Raw genomic sequence first — 21,298 nt, forward strand, 5'->3', positions numbered from 1 at the left:
CATTATAGTATGGTCTCATTTCTGTAAAACTATGTATAAACATATATAATAGGATTTCTAGTGAACTTAAAACTTTTATACCTTTCTATAGTTTGGTTTAAGTAATAATCATGAATATTTTATTTTTTTTTTATTTTTTTTTTTTTAATTTTTTTTTTCAACGTTTTTTATTTATTTTTGGGACAGAGAGAGACAGAGCATGAACGGGGGAGGGGCAGAGAGAGAGGGAGACACAGAATCGGAAACAGGCTCCAGGCTCCGAGCCATCAGCCCAGAGCCTGACGCGGGGCTCGAACTCACGGACCGCGAGATCGTGACCTGGCTGAAGTCGGACGCTTAACCGACTGAGCCACCCAGGCGCCCCAATGAATATTTTAGTAGTAAGATTAAGAGTGGGAGTTTGGCAAGGGAGGTAAGGTGCAGAATTTATCTGCTTCTCTATATTTTCTTAATCTGAAAGGTTGTAATTTAATAGGCACTAGTCAAAGTGCTATATCTATTTTTATTTTCTTTTTAAAAAAAAAATTTTTTTTTTTAACATTTATTTTTGAGACAGAGAGAGACAGAGCGTGAACGGGGGAGGGTCAGAGAGAGGGAGACACAGAATCCGAAACAGGCTCTGAGCTGTCAGCACAGAGCCCGAAACGGGGCTCGAACTCACGGACCGCGAGATCATGACCTGAGCCGAAGTCGGCCGCTTAACCGACCGAGCCACCCAGGCGCCCCTCTATTTTTATTTTCAAATGTTTTTTAACGTTTATTCCTTTTTGAGAGACAGAGCATGAGCGGGGGAGGGGCAGAGAGAGAAGGAGACACAGAATCTGAAGCAGGCTCTAGGCTCTGAGCTGTCAGCACAGAGCCCAACGTGGGCGAACCGTGAGATCATGACCTGAGCCGAAGTCAGGCACTTAACCGACTGAGCCACCCAGGCACCCCTGCTATATCTATTTTTAAAAAGCGGCTCGATTCTGTACCTAAAATACAATAACAGAGACAGGATACAAGCTTTTTACAACATATTCCATGAATCCCAGTAAGACAGAAGTAGGGGAAAGCTGTCTTAGGCCAGGCGGATGAAGGAAGGCAAGTCAATGATGACAACCTACCTTGATGTGAGTGCACAGGTGACCTTGCTCCACTGCTCCACCACTGCTGGGTGGTGCCTCCAGTTTGCCACCATCTCCTTGGCTGTTTTCCAATAAGGAGGTGTTGGGAAGCACCGAGTACAAGCTAGTAACCAAACCTCAAAGAGAACACCAATCAACTTCTCTGCTAGATTCTCAGCAATGCCACCTTACCAACAAAAAGAAAACAACTTTGGCATACTCATTTTTAAAGAAAAATCTTTAATTCAATGATTTGAGATAAGTGGTCAAAAAATTAAAATAACTACAATGTTAAGTTCTGACTTTCAAATAGCCATTTAATTAGTAAGAATGAGAAACTATTCTTAGGAACTCCTATGAAGAAAATCATAACAACATCAACCAATGATCATTTATTAAGTTTTCAAGTCACAGGGCACCTGGGTGGCTCAGTCAGTTAAGAGTCCGACTTCGGCTCAGATCATGATCTCACGGTTCGTGGGTTCGAGCCCCGTGTCGGGCTCTGTGCTGACAGCTCGGAGCCAGGAGCCTGCTTCAGATTCTGTGTCTCCCTCTCTCTCTGCCCCTCCCTCATTAACTCTCTCTCTCTCTCTCTCTCAAAAATAAATAAAGCATTAAAAAAGTTTTCGAGTCACCCTGCTCATTTCTTATCAAAGATCTTAGTCTTCCAGCAAGTGGACAGGACACAGAGGAGAAGGGAAAGGACAAACGTCTATGATGTGTGACTACTGGGTCCGTTTCTGTGCCGACTGATTCATGTATACGACCTCACATATTCCTCACATTAATCCTGCAGAATAGGTATTTATATCTTTTACCAATTGTTAGTTATACCCATTTTGAAGAGGAGAAAACTGAGATGAGAAAATTTAAGTATCCTGTCCAAGTTTACACAGTCAGTAAGTGAAGGAATCAGAGCAAATAAACACCCAGGTCTTTCTACCTCCAAACTTTGTTATAAAACTTTCAGGTGTTTGAAAGCTACTCTTCAAGGGAGAGAGGGACAAAGAAGGGAGCAAAAGGACCGATGCTGGGCAGGACAGAGCCTCAACCACAAAACCAGACCTGTCCCTCTGTCCTGAGCCCTGGAACTAGGGAGAAAAACAGGGGTCTGTACTCTGTATAACTCCACAAGGCAAACTTGGGATTAGCAGGAAAAGTTACAAGAATGTGTATTTCAAATGAACAAAAATTAAATTTCAACAATAAGCCCCAGAAGGGGAGGAACTGCCCGCTTTGAGTTGCTGAGACCCCTGGCACCAGGACTCCGCAGCAAAGAGCCAATGAGTCAATGACTGGCCAGCTACTGTCAGTAACAAAGTATTCCTATTATGGGGTCAATAGTGGAATTCTGTGATTTCCTTTAGGTACTTTCCTGGACTGTATTGGGGTGAGATCACAAGCACACGTGCATGTCCGTTGGCAAAGAGACTACACAGATGAACAGGGCAACAAGGGAACCCAGTACTAGGAATATCGACTTCCAATCTGGGTACGCTTGCTACAACATACAAGGCAGGGCTTCTAAAATACAATCTGAAGGTGTAAAACGGGAGGTTTCTTGATGTCCAGGTAATGAATGGCAAACTGTCATACTTCCAGATAGAACACTGAAGATTTTGTAGATTTCACTTGCTGAACAAAGTATCTTCTGTAGCTGTCAAGTTTTTAGTGTCTACTTTGATAACTAATTTGTAATCAGGTACAGTGCTTACAGGTTCTACCTTAGTTAGTTGTTCCTTATATAAGCTCTATCCTAATATACTAAACAAGCTACTACTCCTATCATTATCAAATACGCATTAATGCAGAGGCTCTCCCCACGTTAGCAAAATCATCACTGAAGGTAAAGTAACTTCATATTATGCCTGTGAGGGCTTCCATTCTAAGAACTGTTATTTAACCTCGGTTTGCCAAATGCCATGCCAAAATGTAAATCCCCGCTGAGTCTACACATCGTTGAGTTTAAAGCGAACTGTATCTGGAGCTTAGAAATAAACTAGAAAAAAAAAAAAATAAACAGACCTTGAACAGTTGGCGGGGCTAGAAGAATGTCATTAATCTGCAGAAGAAACAACAGTAAGACTTCCCACGTTTCTCGTGCCATGATGGATGACTCACGGGCCAGTTTCTGAATGGCTCTCAGGACCTGTAAGCATAGTCGGATCTGACTGGAGCCCTGTTCCTGTCTGAAGAAGAGACAGATATCACTGACAAGCCTTGAGGAAAGAGAGCAACAACTTAAGGACAGGCAACTTATGTACACAGCAAGCAATGGTCCAGCGGCACTCCCTAAGAGCATCAGAAGACAGGGCCAGGTACACCCTCCTCGGTTCAAAGCTATTTCACCATCACACAGTCTGTCACCCCGGGATCTCAACCAACCACTTCTCTGAGAGCTTGAATAGCTCCTGGGGAAGGAGGGGAACACTAGAATGTAAGCTTCCCCTCTGGATTTTCTAAGTCTAAAATGTGCCTGGCACGTAACAGGCACACCATTTTCTGATGAGTGAATGCGTTAATACCCACAGCCACTTCTGTTGCTCACACTGAAGCAGAATGGCCTTTGTATCCTTTTTAAAATTTCTTAAATACACATTCACAAGAATTCAGAATGTGCATTCATAGTGCTCACAGTCCGTCTGAAGCTAATGCCTGCTAGAGAAGAACCTACAGACCCAATGAAATACTCTCACAGGTCACTAAAACCGATGAGGTATGGAGGCAATTGCCTCAGAAATGAGCACCTGCTACTGCTGTTCTAATTAAAAAAAAAAAGGGGGGGGCAACTTAACCTAAGATGGTGGTTCCCAAGATACTCTAGAAAAGTTTTATAACTCTTTAGTCCACAAGTGCATTTTTTTCCCAAGAGAATAAAACAGATCAAAGTATTGGGGCTAGAGTTGAAGACAGAGGTCCAGGCCCCAGCCCCTGATCCCTGCTTTCCAAAGCAGACTATCTGAGAATTTCAAGAGTAGCAGGAAACTCACTGCATAAGTGAGTGGTGAGTTGGCCTCCAGACCTCCTACGTACAACCCAAGACAAGTAACTAATAGTATTGAAATGAATCCTGACGACAAGTTTCTATATTATGACTCATGTCACAAAGAACAGATAAAACATGAGTAAATCAGAGTAGACAATCTCAGAGCTTCCTCAAGAAATCCAGAAAATAAAGTGAGTGGCCTTAGCACTCCCACCTCAACCTTAAGATAGAAGATTCTCAGATTCTGGGCCATGGCACAGAAAACCAGACACTTACTTTACAGTTGCAAACCAATGACATTCCTAAGTTTTTCCTAAAGAAGTCAGACCTAGAGCAAAGTGAGACATTCACCTAGGAAAAGGCAAGAGCCCCCAAGAGCAGGGAGATGGCCATGTTCAGCTGGAGGTGAATCCAGTTCACGTGAAGCCATGGAGGCTCCAGTTTGTGTCTGTAACTCTAGCTACTTGAAGAACAGTAAGAAACTATACAATAGCTATATAAATTTCTTCTGGCCATACAAGAAAAAGTCCAGCAGAAGAATCAAAACAGCACTGGGGCTGACACTCTTCCAACTTAGTGATAATACTTTAAGCATCCCAAGTGGTAACCTAGGCCTACCGACCAATTCCAGTTATCTGCCCAGTGGTACAAAAGGAGACATCTGCTCTGTAGGTACTGTCCCCTCTTTAAGAAGGCCTAAACTCATAAGCAGTGTCCAGGTTTCTATGGCTAAGGGAAATAAGGTCATCTTTACTAAAAAATAAGTAGGAAAGTCTAAATACCAGAGATTTTCTGTTCCCCTCAATATTTTCCAAAACAACTTATGATCTTCAGAAAACCTGTTCTGAGAACAGGGGCTGGTGAACTATAGCCCATGGTCAAATCTTGTCTGCCATCTGTTTTTTTTATTAATAAAGTTTTATTGGAACACTGCCATGCTCATTCATTTACGTATTATCTATGGCTGTTTTCTCTCCATCAGCAGAATTGACTAGTTACAACAGACACCATATAGCCCACAAAGCCTAAAATATTTACTATCTGGCTCTTTATCAAAAAAGTTGGCCAACCACTGCTTTAGAAGAATATTACATTTTTAAACTACAATATATTTGCGCAATGAAAACCCTAATCGATTTTAAAAGATGGTTCACTGTTCACTCAATTATGCAAACAAAAAAGAGATCAAACTGATAGGCAAAAAGAGAAAGGTGATCCCCACTCTGACTTATCTCTAGCAAAGTGGTAAAAACACTTTGGGTATCACTTTTATAACAACAACTAAGTAAACTTGATGACAATTTTGTGATATGGATTAAAAAAACCTGATACTTCCAATAAAGAAAGGTGAGATCTGGGCACCTGGGTGGTACAGTCAGTTAAGTGTCTGACTCTTGAGCTCAGCTCAGGTCATGATTTCACGGTTTGAGTTCGAGCTCTGCATCGGGCTCTATGCTGATGGTGTGGAACCTGCTTGGGATTCTGTCTCTCCCTCTCTCGTCCCCTCCTCAGCTTGTGCTTGCTCTCTCTCCCGCGCTCTCTCTCTCTCTCAGAATAAATAAATAAACTTAAGGAGGAAAAAAAGGAAGATGAGATCCTAACTCCCAATATTTAGCACTGAAAACATTCAGCTCCCTAAGACACTGTTGGCCAGGAAAACTCTAGTACTCAGTTCAGTATCCTCTCAGAAACATGCAAACACTCTTGAGAAAACAAGTTAATTACAAACAGTAAAATGAACAAGGTACTCAGGTTCTCAAAAGGCAAAAAAAGAAAAAGCCCAATTAATTCAAATGCCATTGATATTTTTCATCAATACAAATGAATTGAGCACTAAGAGGTGGTAAGGGTACAAATAGGAAAGAAACAGTGACAATACTACCCATGAGACTGTCCCATGGCCAAAGAAAAAGCCCAGTGAACTAGTCTCCTACATGGAATGACAAGAAAGCACCAGAACTATTATACCATTTTAGAAGAACCTGCTTAGAAGGGTGCCTGGGTGGCTCAGTTAAGCGTCTGACTCTTGATTTTGGCTCAGATCATGATCTCACAGTTCATGGGATCAAACCCCACATCAGGCTCCTCACTGACAGCACAGAGCCTGTCTGGGATTCTCTCTCTCCCTCTCTCTCTCTCTCTGCCCCTCTCTCACTCACACACACACTCTCTCTCTCTCAAAATAAACTTAAAAAAAAAAAACAAAAAGAAGAGCCTTAGACACAAATAATATGCTAATCACTGCCAACCACCTCCTGTTATTACTTCTATTTGAAATCAATAAATCAAGCAACAAGCATTTAATTCACACCTAAGGTAATATCAGTACCGCACCAGGTCCTGCGAAAGCCCAAAATATATATACGACCTAGATCCTGCCTTCAAGTTCGTTAGACGGGGAAATGAGACACACACGTTTTAAGAGCAAAAAAAACAGTGAAGAGATAAAAGAGTGACACAGGAAGTACCGGAACCACACAGGTTCAGAAAAGGTATGATCACTGTGGGCCTGGATGGTAAAGTAAGGTAGGTTCCTCTTTACAAGGCAGAATTTAAAATGAACCAACAAGAGTAAGATGTGGACAGCTGAGAGAGAGAGAGAGAGAGAGAGAGAGGAAGGAAGAGGAAGAAAACAAAAGGGTAGGTGAAGATGGGGAAGATCATGATGGAGTCTTAAGGAAATGTTTAATTTAGGAGTCTGACCAATGAGCAGGGCTCAGGCAGAATTAGCAGCAGCTAATCTGGCTAGGGGCCAGATGACAGCCAGCATTTCACACAAGGCAAGGAGTTTATACTTGATCCTACACATCAGAGTTCTTAACAGAGACTTTTTATTTCAAATTCTGCAAAGTGATCTTCCTTCTAAAACTCTTTAAGAAAACATTTTTTTAAGTAAACTCTACAACACACGTGGGGCTCGAACTCACGACCCTGAGATCAATAGTGGCACGCTCTACCGACTGAGCCAGCAAGGAACCCCAAAGTAATCTTCCTTCTAAATTTAAAAAGCTAAAATTTACAGAGTGGTTTTTGGAAGACCCAAAGTCCCTTACCACCTGATAGTAAAAAAGCTTTAATGAGAACTTTCCCAAAAGGAAGCAAGCCCCTTTACCTCTTTCAAACACATAAAAAAAATAGCTGAAAACAGATTTTTCTTAAAGGAAACCCTAATTAATGCTTTCTTCTCCATTATTTTCTGTATTTCCCAAACTCCTTACAATGACATATAATCTTTTAGAACTGGAAAAAAAAAACATCAAGCCCAAATAAAGTACATATCGCATATTATAATATTTAAGGTCACTGTCTCAGAAGGTAGGGGAAAAAATCAGTACCAAACTATTAAGATCATCTTTTGGCCAACTATGAATTTGTCCATAATAATTTCAAGTCTGCTTACTTTGATGTCTTCATTCTCTCATAGGAAAGGTTCACTTTAAGGTAGAAGGCTTAGTTGCCTTTAGCTTAAGTGGAGAAAAGAATTATGACAGGCAAAAGTATGTTTTTTCAATGGAAGGGAAAGGGGTCACAGTATTTTAATATCTAAAAGCTATCAGATCTTAGAAAACCAAAAGCCTTTAAAATGAGTACACACTTGATAAAAACTCCTAGTAAATATTCTATAAGCCCATCTCTCTTATCATTCATATTAATACATTCTTTAATTAAACAGTAATGAAAGTTACTTTTCAAAAGACTAACAATGAAATCAGCTCCTATAATAGAAAAAAGTAACATTTATGAATATTTTATTATAATCCTGGTAACAGGTCAAACAGATGGTATAGCTTACCTTGGTACAAAAAGATTTTGCAGGTGTTTTAGTATACTTTGAACATATAGGTTAGGCTCTTTAATAACTGGCAATGGGATAGAATCTTTCGGCAACACTAAAGCCATAATCCAGTCTGTATATACATCAACACAATATTTTACAGTCTCTCCGTCCAATGGAAGGGTCAATCCATAGCAGATTACTTCCATGGTCCATTTCACCTAAACAAAAGAAAATATACATTCAGAATTATCACACATCCCTACTGTATCTCAGCAGACTGATTTAAAATGTTTACCTCTTTTATTACCAAAAATCTCTCAATTGACAGGATATTCATCTCAACTATATACCAGATTTATTCTTATTCTTGAGAATGTACTTTCCATGGATAAAACATACTCAGACAACGTTTCCTAAGCAAAATATTTAAGAAAACAATAAACTACTTCTTTCTAAATATCACTTCCATGCTGGCTTTACCCATTAGACATTATTATTATTTACACTATGAAATAAAAAGCAAATATGGGTCATCCTGATTTTCCATAGAGACTGAGACAAAAAAATAGAAAATTTTAGCTACTTTTCTCCTTTTAATTTATATACAGGTATGTGTGTCATTTAGGAAATCATATACATAAATTCAATTACATTCCATTTTCAGATTATGCAATATTAACAAATAATAGGAAGGAAGATGAACGTTCAACTCTTATTTTGTGACTATTTTTTTCTGCCAAAGAACACAATGAACATGGGAAGGTAAGAACAAACACAAGTGAGAAGGGACTAAAGATGGGCAAGATTGTTTTAATTTTTTTTTAATGTTTGTTTATTTTTGAGATAGAGCGTGTGCAGGATCAAGTGGGGAGGGGCAGAGAAAGAAGGGGACAGAGGATCCGAAGCAGGCTCTGTGCTGCCAGCAGAGGCTCTAGAGGGGGGGCCTGAATTCACAAACCATGAGGTCATGACCTGAGCCAAGACTGGATGCTTAACCAACTGAGTCACCCAAGTGCCCCAGATCTTTTTTTTTAATGTTTATTTCTTTTGAGAGAGCACACATGTGAACGAACGGGGGATGGGGGTAGGGGGGTGGAGAGAAAGAGAGAGAGAATATCCCAAGCAGGCTCCACGCTGACATGGGGCAGGCAGGGGTGGACCGCAGGGGTGGACCACAGGGGTGGCGGTGGTCGATCCCACAAACCGTGAGATCATGACCTGAGCCAAGATCAAGAGTCAGACGCTCAACCAACTGAGCCACCCAGGTACCCCAAGCTGGGTAAGATCTTAACAAGGCACTGAGCTGCACTAAATGAATTCCAGCCTCTTTACTTAACTGAATCACATGATAAGGGTTGAGAGAACCTGCCCATGAAGAATGAACATGATGTGGCGACAAAGGAAAAACGGCACAATTTGCAAAAGAAGATAAAATGATATTCCAGATACTACAGACTGGAAAGTTTCAGGGAATTCCACACTAAACTCTGGGACAAACTACTAAGCAGATGATTCATGAGCACTTATAAAAGGAAAGCATGATCACTAGGAACCAACATACTCAAAACGAACAAATCATGCCAGACAAGCATCATTCCTTTATTAACAAGGTTACTATGAAGGCAGCAGACAATTGTACAATCCTGGCAGTTTGCAAAGCACTTTCATAAGCAGCTTCTAACCATCAAAATAACCCTGTGTGAGAAGGTAAACTATCCTCACTTTATAGATAAGAAAACTGACACTTATTAAGATTAAGCAATTTGGCCCAAGCCACTGGTTTGGAAATGGTAGAACTGAAAACTTGAGCCCTAGTCTTCCAGCTAGATATCTAAAGCTACTCTCACCATACCATTAACACCCTTCTCTGGCTCAGGGAGATCTGGGCTCTAGCAAGAAATGTGGTCAGAGGCAGGATATCCTTGTGGACAAGATGGAGACATAGGACCCATAGGAAGGCAGAATGGCTGGATTTGTAAGACACAAGATGAGAGACTAGCAATGGGCTAATGTACCAAGATCATTTAGGAAGACGGTGCCCAGTGGCACACCAAAGGCCCTGCTGAGATTTTAACTTAGGAAAAGAGAGAAAAACAGATCACATGCTGACCATCTGTAGATAGCCACAAAGCTAAAATGGATAGCTAACTTGTTAGATAGAAATTCAGGATTCCAAAAGACTTCAAGTTGAATCTGACAAGATTAAACACAGGTACTGAAAATTTTAAGCTCAAAAACAACTACAAGAGCTAAGGGTAAAAATATGTACAGCACTAAAATATATCTAATATAATATAACCTACAAGAGCAATAAGCATTAAAGCCTGCGACAGCACAGTGAAGCTGTGACAAACACAGGAGGGTGGGAGGAAAGGAACCACGCCTAGGAAGGGATTTTAAAAGGGGCTGCAAGTCCCTAACTGTCAGATGAAACCTAAAGGAGAAAACATCTTAGGTGTCACCTTCATAATAGGTTAATTGTATAATTCTAGAGGACACTGGATTCAAGGACTGTTGTCTCCTATCTTTTAGAAGGTAGGAAAGGAAAACAAACAAGGCAGGCACCAGAGCGCCTCTATCCACTCATGTGCCATCTCTTCCCAGGAGAAGATTCCAGACCCACCAAGAGGAGAGTACACCACGGCAAGTGCCAGTCCTCAGGGGTTAGTCTCTGCTAAGGGCCTGTGAAGAGAGAAAAACACTCCTCAAACGGAGGAGCTTCACCCTCCTGCAACCCATGGCCTATAGAGAGTAAATAAACTGCCTCTGGAGTTACAAATCTTATATCTAGACTAGTTTTAGATCTAGACTAGCTTTATGTCTAGATTAAGTCTCGTCTCTCCTTCGTTAGAAAGAAATCAAAAAGAGGCAGAAAAAAAGGTGAGTCTGAGAAATAAGTTAACCCAAAGCCTGAAGGTTGCATAAACTTCCTCCAGCGCACAGTTCTAATCCCATATCTTAGCCAGACCTCCTACTAGCAAGTTCCTGTATCCCTCCATTTTCAGGGTCCCTTCATGACCTCCCTCTGAAAACTTTACCTCAACCCAATCTCCTGAATCCAAGAACAGGACCAACTTCAGGCCAAGCTACTCCAAGAGCCCTTATCTTTAGGGACAGCAAACACAACTCCAATTCCAAACACTTGGGCTCACAACCACATAGGCTTAGCTGCTCTGTAGCACTCTTAAACCTGGGAGTCGGTAAGGGCAGGCAGACACGGAGACAAAGGAGGACCTCAGGTTCAACACATATGCGTAGCCTGAAAAGTTGACAGAAGATAGGCCTTCAGTCAGAGGCCATATGGGGGTAGCAGGGAAGACCTTCCAAAGACACCTCTGAATAGAAATCTGAAGACTGGGCCCAGAGCTTAGGGGAAGGGGCCTGACACTCAAGTCTCTGTCTCGCGCCCACAGCTCAAGTGGAGAATTGGGTCTGGCCGGTAGGGAGCCAGCAGCACAATGGCACAACGTATTCCTTATGACCCCCACAAACTCTCAGTCAGCCCAGCCTTCAACCCAAACAAAGGTCACAATTAAGAAAGATGTACTACTCCATTAGACAGAAATCCATTAAAAAGACAATGTTAAATAAATTCTTCAGTAACGAGATTATGTTTTCACACAGTAAAACGAAATGAAGAAAACACTTACTTCTTTGTCAGTTTTTAACAAGCTCTCGCTACCAGCCACTGAAGGGGTACCTAAGGCCTGCCCAAGAGGGTGGACCACCGCATTTGCCACCTCTCGCCCAACGCTCTCCGGATAGCTGTGCAGCACACTGGTGTGGCCCTGATCATTCTGAATCACCAAATGCAGTGACCTCCACTCAGAGTACATCGTGCCGCTAAAGGACTGTCCAAATGGCACCTGAAAAGACAAAACAGAATTATTGGTAAACACTGTTGCAAATTAATAAAACTAAGCAAAACAGATTTATCCTACATGGTAAGATAAAGCAGCTACAAACATACGGCCAAGACGACTGAGAAAATACGCGTCTAAATGTTTTGAGAATGTCCTAAAATAGCCTCTCAGCGAGGTCAGGTAGGAAGGTGGACCCTGGGAAGCAGCTGTCTAAGCACCTCCCCAGAAGAGCCTCAGAAGCCCGGGAGCGGAACTGGGACAGACGCCACTGTGCAGGGGGAGAAGATGATCTGATTTGGTACACTCCTAACATGAGGGAGCCCTCCTCATTCTATGTTCCAAGATAGAAAAAGATAGAAGAATGAAGCACCCTGAGAAAGGAAGACAAAGGAAAGAGTTTACTCCAAGATGCAGCTTCTTCAGTCAACAATTTCCAATTTCCAGCAATTTTCTATCATGCTAGAAACATACCCCTGCAATTTCCCACCAATGTCCTCAAATCAGACATAAAATTCTTCGAGAGTATTTCATTCCCTGCAGCAGTGACACACAAATTTCCGGTAACGGAACACCTGGAAGTCACAGTGTTCTTCAGAAAACATATTAAGAGCTCCACTTAATGAGCACTTACTACATGCTACTCACGCAATCATCACAACAACTCGATGAATATTAAGGAATGTTCTCTCTACCTCACAGACAAAAAAGCAGAGACACAGAGAGGTTTACTTCTTACCTGAAGCTTCAGAGCTATAACATGGTGGAGCTGGGTTTATTTCCACATCTGTTGGGTTCCAGAGACCATGTTCCTTACCATGGCATGTACTGCCTTCTTCCTATCCTATACATTCCCCCGTGAAATGATCTATGTCTACCACACAAATGAAAAACTTTTAGCCACAGAAAACGTATCTGTATGAATGCAAACGGTACCATCATAAACAACATACTCACGAAGAGAATCGGGGATGATTAGTTAGCCTTTGCCAATTCATTTGTTTCAACTTCCATTTTCTACTTGTTCTGAAATCTGTATGCCTGGCCAGAGAGCTTAAGCAAAGTCCAGGGGTACACTTAATCTTTAAAAAATTCTTCCCTTAAGCTCATTTTTCTTCACACTGGGGAAGACCAGCACTGTTAAATTTTCATCTTAAAAAACCTCATTCCAGCTCAAGTACCAGTGTTTTTCCAAAGGATATGGCATTTGAGAATTATAGGCCTGAAGAACGAAGATTAAACTCCCTAGCATGAAACTCAAAGTCATTCATAGACTGGTCCCCAACTACCTTTCTTTCTCCTTTCCATACAGAGGAACTTACCACCTCCACCTCCCCTCTTGCATACCCTCCCAACCCCAGTCTTCTCAGCTTCTTTTGGAATCTGATGGACCCTGGGCCCAGGTACTTTTCGGTGACCCTATGAGGTCTGATGTTCTCCTCTGACCAAGAGGCCCTGAACATGGGACGGCAAGAGAGATAGACCAGCATCTAACAAGGTACCTTCAATTTGAAGGAAGGCTGGATTCAATTATTACGACTGCCTCTGTTTCCTCAGGTTTATAAGGGATTCCCCCAAGGATATTCTGGTGTTCTTCCTCCCTCCCCCCAAAACAAAAACACTCTCAAAAATGGAAGGGGAAAAAGGCAAAGTTCTGACAGGGAGCCATCTCCATCAGATGATAACTTTTTTTCCCACACCACACATTTTCCTCACCTTTTTAAATCAACACGTACATACGTGCATATGTATATACAATATACTATACATACAGCCCCTTACATAAATACACAAGAATATTAGACTACAGAGAGGTTTTGTTTTAATTTTTTTTTTAATGTTTATTTATTTTTGAGACAGAGAGAGACAGAGCATGAACGGGGGAGGGGCAGAGAGAGAGGGAGACACAGAATCTGAAGCAGGCTCCCGGCTCCCAGCTGTCAGCACAGAGCCTGACCCGGGGCTCAAACTCATGAACCCACAAGATCGTGGCCTAAGCCGAAGTCGGATGCTCCACCGACTGAGCCACCCAGGCGCCTCTGCTTTGTTTTAGTGTAGTGGGGTTTTTTTTACCTTTTTCATTTTATTTAGCTTCATTTCCTGTCCAAATGATTCACTTCCCTGGATAGATAATCCATGTTAACAACCTAACATTTCCTCTTGTATTTGCTCTACCTTAATTCGATCATATCAAAATAATTTATATACTTGCATAGATAGGGACTGTATACTTCTCTACATCTGTGTTTTTTTTTTTTACATTCAACAATGCCTCATGAATATCTTTCCAACTAATAATAAACTCATTTTAATGACTGTGTAACATTCCATGGCATGGGTGTGGCATAACTTATCCAACCAATCTCCTAATAATGTGTATTTACTCCATTTCCCATTTTTTTGTCACCAGGAAATGATGCAATAAACACGCTTGTTCATATAAACAGTGGCCTTTTAACGTCTATGGAACAAGTTCCCAAGAATGAACTATTGGATCAAAGGGCATTTGTTTTTAATGTTAATAGGTCTTGCCAGATTGCTTCCCCAAAGAAGCTGTAACAACCAGCTACATTAGGAATGGATGAGAGCCCTTCCCTGTTCCCACTCCCCACCTCCTGCCAAGGAGTACTTTCTTTTTCTTTCTTTGCCAATGTGACAGGTATGAAGTGAGATTTCATTGTTCTAGTCATATATTTACGTTTTATAGCTTCTAGGTTTTTTTGTTGTTTGTTTTTTTATTTTAGAGAGACAAAGAGAGTGAGCGGGGGAGGGGGACAGAGAGAGAGAGAGAGGGAGAGACTCTTAAGCAGGCTCCATGCTCAGCACAGAGCCTGCCGTGGGGTTCAATCCCACAACACTGGGATCATGACCTTAGCCAAAATCAAGAGTTAGATGCTCAACTGACTGAGCCACGCAGCCACCCCTATAGCTTCTAGTTTTGAGTCTGGCTTCGGTGGTTTCTCCCTCCCATCTCCTCTATCAGTGTTTTTCAAACCGTGGGTCATGAAATAAATGTAATGGGTAATACTTTTGTTTTCAGTTACGTGGAAGAAGATATACAACAAAGGTACCGCACATAGTAAAGGTAAGCAAAGTTCTGTGAAACTTGTTTCACCTTCCGTAAATACTATATTTGGGGTCACAGTGTAAGATACATTTATTATGGGTCTAGGTTCAAAAGTGTGAAAGCATAACCCTAAAGTGTATATGCAGTCTCCTAGATTTCCCACAAGACAATTGCTTATTTCTTCACACTTAAATTTTATATTCATCTGGAACTTACTTATATAAGTAGCTTAGGAAAGGTGCCATTTATTATCTTGTAAATGTACAGTCAGTTATGCCATCATCATCTGTTAAAAATACACCCTTTCCCAATGAACTGAAATACCAATTTTTCTACACTAAATCCTCATTTACATAGGCTCTATTTATGTATCTGTTTGTCTGTTTGTCCATTCCTATGCCAATGCCATAATGACTTAAATTTGGTCGCTTTACAGAATGTTTTAATATCTAAAAAGGAAGCCCCCTCCACCTCCACTATTCTTTTTCAAAGCTTTATTGGGTATTCTCAGGCCCAATTATTAAATACGTATTCTTCTATATAAAATTTAAGATGATTTTATACGATCCAAAAAAAATAAACCTTGTTAGAATTCTAATTGAAATTGCTTACTCCGCCTCCCCAGCCTCATCTTCTATGAACACTTTCCAACATGTATCCCTTCCCCCAGCTAACGCCACAAATGATGATCACTCAAACCCAACAAGTTTTTTCATACCCTGTGTTACTGCCTGCACTACTCCCCACTAACTGCACGGCCGTGCCCCACCTCGATCCTAGTACTTAGGAAGTACTACTACTCCTTCGAGGAACAGCACAAACGTCCTCCCTTTGGTAAGCCTTTTCTTTACTCCCCAAATCATCCCTCCTCCTTGTGTCTATTACAGGCTGTTCATACCAAGCCTCACATTAACTTATTTGTTAGCCATGTAAAGATCTCTTCACCACAAGAGTGTCAGCCTTTTTTGAATGGAAACCTCACTTCCTAAATCTTTAAATAGTTCCTGGCATGCAGTAGATACTACATAAATGTTTCAGAATGTCAAGGTTTACCAGTGGGAGACAGGAAGACTTTAGAAAGTTCGCTTTATTCCACTGAGGTATGTCAAAAATTCTGCATGTCGTATACAAATAAAATTGGAAGATGTCCATTTGTTTTATGCTAATTAGTTTTTTTAAAGTAGTTGGATGGTTTCCAAATATTTAAAGAATATCTAAATATTTAGCATACATTCCAGACAATACACTATTGGAGAGAAAAAAATATTTTAAGGCAAAAAAAAAAAAAAAAAAAGGCAAGCTAGTTTTCAAACTCCACTGCGTACACAAGAATCATGGGGTTGGGGGAGGGTGCAGAATCTGTGTATCTCCAGACCCTATCACTAGAAACTGAAATTCTGTACAGATCTGCACTGGGGCCTGGGAACATGCATTTTTAAGACATAGCTGCTATCCCTTCCAATTCTGAAAAAAAGACAGGAGTATCATTCTTTAAAAACACACTATGAAAGACCAAGGCTATTAAGCTTTAAGGCTTAACAGGTCTTAAATTCTTAAAAACTTACAAATAAATTTAATGTAAGAAATTCTAATTCTTTAAATGCATTAATATTTAAATGCTTAAATGTCAGAAAATGAAATAAGTGCTTTCAAGAAACATGTAAAGTAGAAAGGATACAATGGAAAAGTTGAACTTAACTATTAAAATGTATCTAATAGAAAAAACATGCTAAATATTAACAAAATACACAAAAAATTTTAAGACAAAGATGTACACTATAATTACAGGCAAATTAAATAAAACAATGAAGAGAAAATATATATTGGAAATAAACATGAATTTAAAAAAACAAAGTAAAGCAACAATTAGCAATTAGCTATTAAACTAGCAAAACAAGTGATAAAACTCAATTCTGATTAGGAGGTAAGGCCAACAAGACACACTCAAGAATTTAGGTCAATGGTTTTCAACACAAAAGAACTGCCCCCTAGAGGGAAATTTCGGAAATATTAAGTGCACTTCTGGTTAACAAAATGATTGGGGCGTGCTATTGGTATTTATGGGCAGGGCCAGGAAATCTAGACATTCTGCAATGCAGGAGACAGTTCTGCACAATGAACAATTATGCTACTTTTCACACGACTGTCAAATGCCTGCCAGAAAATCATTCTGTCCTTAAATGTCTAAGCCTGAAAGTGTATACAAAAATACAAAATATTTTGTGCTATTTTAACATACACTGAGTTTTCCAGTAATGCAATTAACCACGTAAACTGAGAAAAGACTGAAACATATTTTGTCTAGAACCTTACCATACCAAGAACCATTAACAAAAGAAATAAAAGAATTGTTGCCCATTTCAGAAAAATCCCATCACCAAAGGCTATGCCACTTGTGGTATCTGCTGCTATCAGCACAATCACAACTACATACACACTTACGTAGCCCTTATTTCACAATGTCAAACAAGAAAATACAGTCTCTTTAATAAATGGTGCTGAGAAAATTGGATAGTCACATGGAAAAAAAAAATGAAACAACCCCTATCTTATACCATTCATAAAAATTAACTCAAAATGGACTAAAGACTTAATTGTAAGAAATGAAGCTCTTTCATTTCTTACAGAAATGAAAACAAAGGAAAAAAGCTCCTTGACATGGTCTTGGAATTGGATTTTTTGGAAATCATAGCTAACTCACAAGCAACGAAATGAAAAATAAGTCAGACCACATCAAATTGAGAAGCTTCTGCACACAAAAGAAACCATCAACAACCTATTGAATGGGAAAAAAATATCTGCAAATCATGTATAGGATAGGGGGTTAGGGGCGCCTGGGTGGCTCAGTCAGCTGGGTGTCTGACTTCGGCTCAGGTCATGATCTCACAGCTCGTGAGTTCCAGCCCCGCGTCAGGCTCTGTGCTGACAGCTCAGAACCTGGAGCCTGCTTCGGATTCTGTGTTTCTCTTTCTCTCTCTCTCTCTCTCTCTCTCTCTCTCTCTCTCCCCTTCCTCCACTCATGCTCTGTCTCTCTCGGTCTCAAAAATAAACAAACATTAAAAAAAAAAAAAAAAAGGATAGGGGGTTAGTATCCAAAACATATAAAGAACTCATACAACCAACAGCAAATAAAACCAAATAATCCAATTAAAAATGGACAGGGATGGGGCACCTGGGTGGCTTAGTCAGTTAAGTGTCCAACTTAGGCTCAGGTTATGATCTCGCAGTTTGTGAGTTCAAGCCCCACGTCGGACTCTGTGCTAACATCGCAGGGCCTGGAGCCTGTTTCGGATTCTGTGTCTCCCTCTCTCTCTCCCTCTCTCTCTGTTGCTTATGCTGTCTCTCTTTTTCTCAAAAATAAATAAACATTAAAAAAAATTTTTTTTTAATGGGCAGGGGGCACGTGGGTGGTTCAGTTGGTTAAGGATCCAACTCTTGATTTCAGCTCAGGTCATGGTCTCGTGGTTTGTGAGTTTGAGCCCTGCATCAGCCTTTGTGCTGACAGTGTGGAGCCTGCTTGGGATTCTCTCTCTTTCCCTCCCCTAGCCACTCTCACTCTCTCTCAAAATAAATAAACTTTCAAGAATGCAATCTTGCCATTTGCAACTATGTAGATGGAACTGGAGGGTATTAGGCTAAGTGAAATTAGTCAGAGAAAGACAAATATCATATGACTTCACTCATACGAGGACTTTAAGAGACAAAACAGATGAACATAAGGGAAGGGAAACAAAAATAATACAAAAACAGGGAGGGGGACAAAACAGAAGAGACTCATAAATATGGAGAACAAACAGGGTTACTGGAGGGGTTGTGGGAGGGAGGATGGGCTAAACGGGTGAGGGGCATTAAGGAATCTACTCCTGAAATCATTGTTGCACTATATGCTAACTAATTTGGATGTAAATTTTAAAAAATAAAAAATAAAATTAAAAAAAATTAGCCTGTAACCCAGAAATGACCATTATTAACTTATTGATGTATATAAACTGTCACATTTCTTAAATCCACATATATGCATATTTCCTCAGACTAGATTCCTAAGCTAGAAGCGCTGATGCTGGATCAGATGTAGTATGCGTCTTGTAGCTCTTTGAAACGTATTTTCACAAGCCTTTTAGAAAACTACTATTTAGTACCCACCAGCAGAGCAGAGAGTACCAGTTTCCCAGGGCTCTAACCAACACTGGGTATTGTAATTTTAAAAAATATTAATTTGATAAGTCTGGCATTTTGTGTTCATTCCTTGATTATGAATAAAGTTTAGTATTAAGGATAAACACGTAAACTTTAAAAAGGAAAAAAAGAAAAATGGGCAAAGAATCTGAATAGACATTTTTCCAAAGAAGATCTACGAATGGACGACAGGTACATGAAAAGGCGCTCAACATCATTAGTATCAGGGAAATGCAAACTGAAGCCACAATGAGACCCCACCTCATGCCTGCTGAAATGGCCATCGCCAAAAAGACGTAATAAACACTGGCATGGCTGCGAAGGAAAAGGGATCGTTGTGCGCTGTTGGCAGGACTGTAAACTGGCGGAGCCACTACAGAAAACAGCATGGAGGTTCCTTAAAAATTTAAAAAAGAACTGCCATATGATCCAGCAATTTCACTTCTGGGAATATATCCAAAGGAAATAAAAACACTAACTCAAAAAGGTATCTGCACCGCCACATTCATAGCAGTGTTAATACATGGAAACAACCTAAGCATCCACTGATGAATGACAAGATAAAAAAGTTGGGGGGGGGGGGGGAGAGGGTGTATGTGTGTATGTGTGTGTGTGATGGAATATTATTCAGCCATAAAGAAACAAGAAAATTCTACCACTGGCAACAACATGGATGGACCCTGAAGGCATCACGCTAGGTGAAATAAGTCAAATACTTTATGATCTCATTTATATGTGGGATCTTAAAAAACAAAACAAACAAACAAAAAAAAAAAACCCACAAAAATCACAGAAAGAGATTAGATTTGTGGTTACCAGTGGTGGGGGATTTGGGGAGGGGGAACTGGAGGAAAGTGGTCAAAAGGTACAAACTTCCAGTTATAAGATAAATAAGCACTAGGGATGTAACGTCCAACATGATGACTATAGTTAACACTGCTGTATGAGATGCAGGAAAGTTGTTTAGAGAGTAGATCCTAAGAGTTTTCACCACAAGGAGAATCTTTTCCTTTTTACCGTATCTATAGGAGATGATGGGTGTTAACTAAACCGATTAAGGTAAGCTACAGGCAAGATATTGAGAAAGTTCAGAGGACAAAAGATTACTTTTGATTCAAAGAAGGGCTGAGCTGGAAAACAACAGGATAAGATCAGGGAAGAATGAACTGGGTACTGAAGGAAGGTTACAATTTTAACATATAAGAAAATTAAGTGAGTAAGAGTGACAGCAAAAAGAGGCAGATAGAAAAGAAAAATATGTAAGAGGAAGGGCAGGGCGCTTGCTTCAAGTAGCAAAAAACAGCACCAGAAACTAAAAACCCAGAGTGGCAGGAAAAAAAGCTAGATGTACAAGGGGTAAGATTTCAAAGATAAACAGGGACGGATTTTGAAAGAGTATGAATGCTACGATTGGAGATTTGTAATTAATTTAGTAAAAACTGGGGGCGGAGAATGAGAGGATGGTAACTTTATCATAGAAATGATACAACAGGAACTGAATTCCCAGTAAAGAAATTTGGTGTAAGTATCCAAGACAAGCTGAAGGGACAATAGAAAAGTAAACTCCAGTGTGGCTTATATACTGAGGAGCGGGAGGGAGGAAGGATGGGGACGAGGCAGGGAGGACAGGCTGAAGGGCTCTGACTGCTATGTTAAGGATCTTGTGCCTCCTCCCCAGACAGGCTCGGTCAGCTATTAACCTGAGCTGCTAGCAGAGAAGTCTCTACCTCCATACTCCAGAAGTAAGTACGACAGGAGGAGAGAGAAGATGATGACAGTGCTCCCCTGCAGATCACTTAGTGTCGTCCAACTCTACATTTGTCCATTTTCTAGGTAATCTCTCTGGAGGTTTCTATTATCAGGCGACTGTGTTCTGGTAACAGCCCATGGTTGTTGGTACTACCACAAAGTAACACGAAGGTTCTAATTGACAGATTACCAAAATGACCGATACGTTGGTGCTGGTAGACACACTAAGACCACAGCCTGACATTAATTGTATCAACTGACTCTATCAATATTTATTACAGGTGTATGCCCGTATACAAGGTGTATGCCTTCTATACACCATGCACAGAGAATAATAATAATGAGTAAATAAGATCCCTGTTCCCAAGAAGCTTCAAGTCTAATTACAGAGATCGATTTTTAAAAACTTCATAAAGTAAATCCAGACATCAGTTATTTCATGAAACAAACATTTATTCAACGCTTGCTACATGTCACATATCGTCCTAGTGTACAGTATGCAGATACAAACAGGACACAGTGGCTGCACAAGGGAAGATTTCATAACGAGGAAGACAGAAGAATCTAGGACAACAC

General features: G+C 40.4%; 1 protein-coding gene and 1 long non-coding RNA gene across 3 annotated transcripts in view; one reads left to right on the forward strand and one right to left on the reverse strand.

Annotated features, from left to right (window-relative positions):
* The window catches only part of RALGAPB (Ral GTPase activating protein non-catalytic subunit beta), an 89,020-nt gene that overhangs the window by 63,196 nt on the left and 4,526 nt on the right, over nt 1–21,298 (reverse strand). For both annotated transcript variants that reach the window (XM_049650800.1, XM_049650799.1), the window contains exons 2-5: nt 11,521–11,736; nt 7,886–8,088; nt 3,132–3,295; nt 1,107–1,293 (exon numbers count right to left, since the gene is read on the reverse strand). In XM_049650800.1, coding sequence (XP_049506757.1) covers nt 1,107–1,293; nt 3,132–3,295; nt 7,886–8,088; nt 11,521–11,706 — 740 coding nt within the window. In that variant the 5' untranslated portion in view covers nt 11,707–11,736. The remainder of the gene's footprint in view (nt 1–1,106; nt 1,294–3,131; nt 3,296–7,885; nt 8,089–11,520; nt 11,737–21,298) is intronic.
* On the forward strand, nt 14,025–20,738 carry LOC125936616 (uncharacterized). The gene is made up of 3 exons (XR_007462079.1): nt 14,025–14,389; nt 14,771–14,815; nt 20,652–20,738. It is a non-coding gene; the product is annotated as an uncharacterized LOC125936616 (long non-coding RNA).

The sequence above is a fragment of the Panthera uncia genome (genome assembly GCF_023721935.1).
Source record: "Panthera uncia isolate 11264 chromosome A3 unlocalized genomic scaffold, Puncia_PCG_1.0 HiC_scaffold_11, whole genome shotgun sequence".
NCBI classification, from domain to species: domain Eukaryota; kingdom Metazoa; phylum Chordata; class Mammalia; order Carnivora; family Felidae; genus Panthera; species Panthera uncia.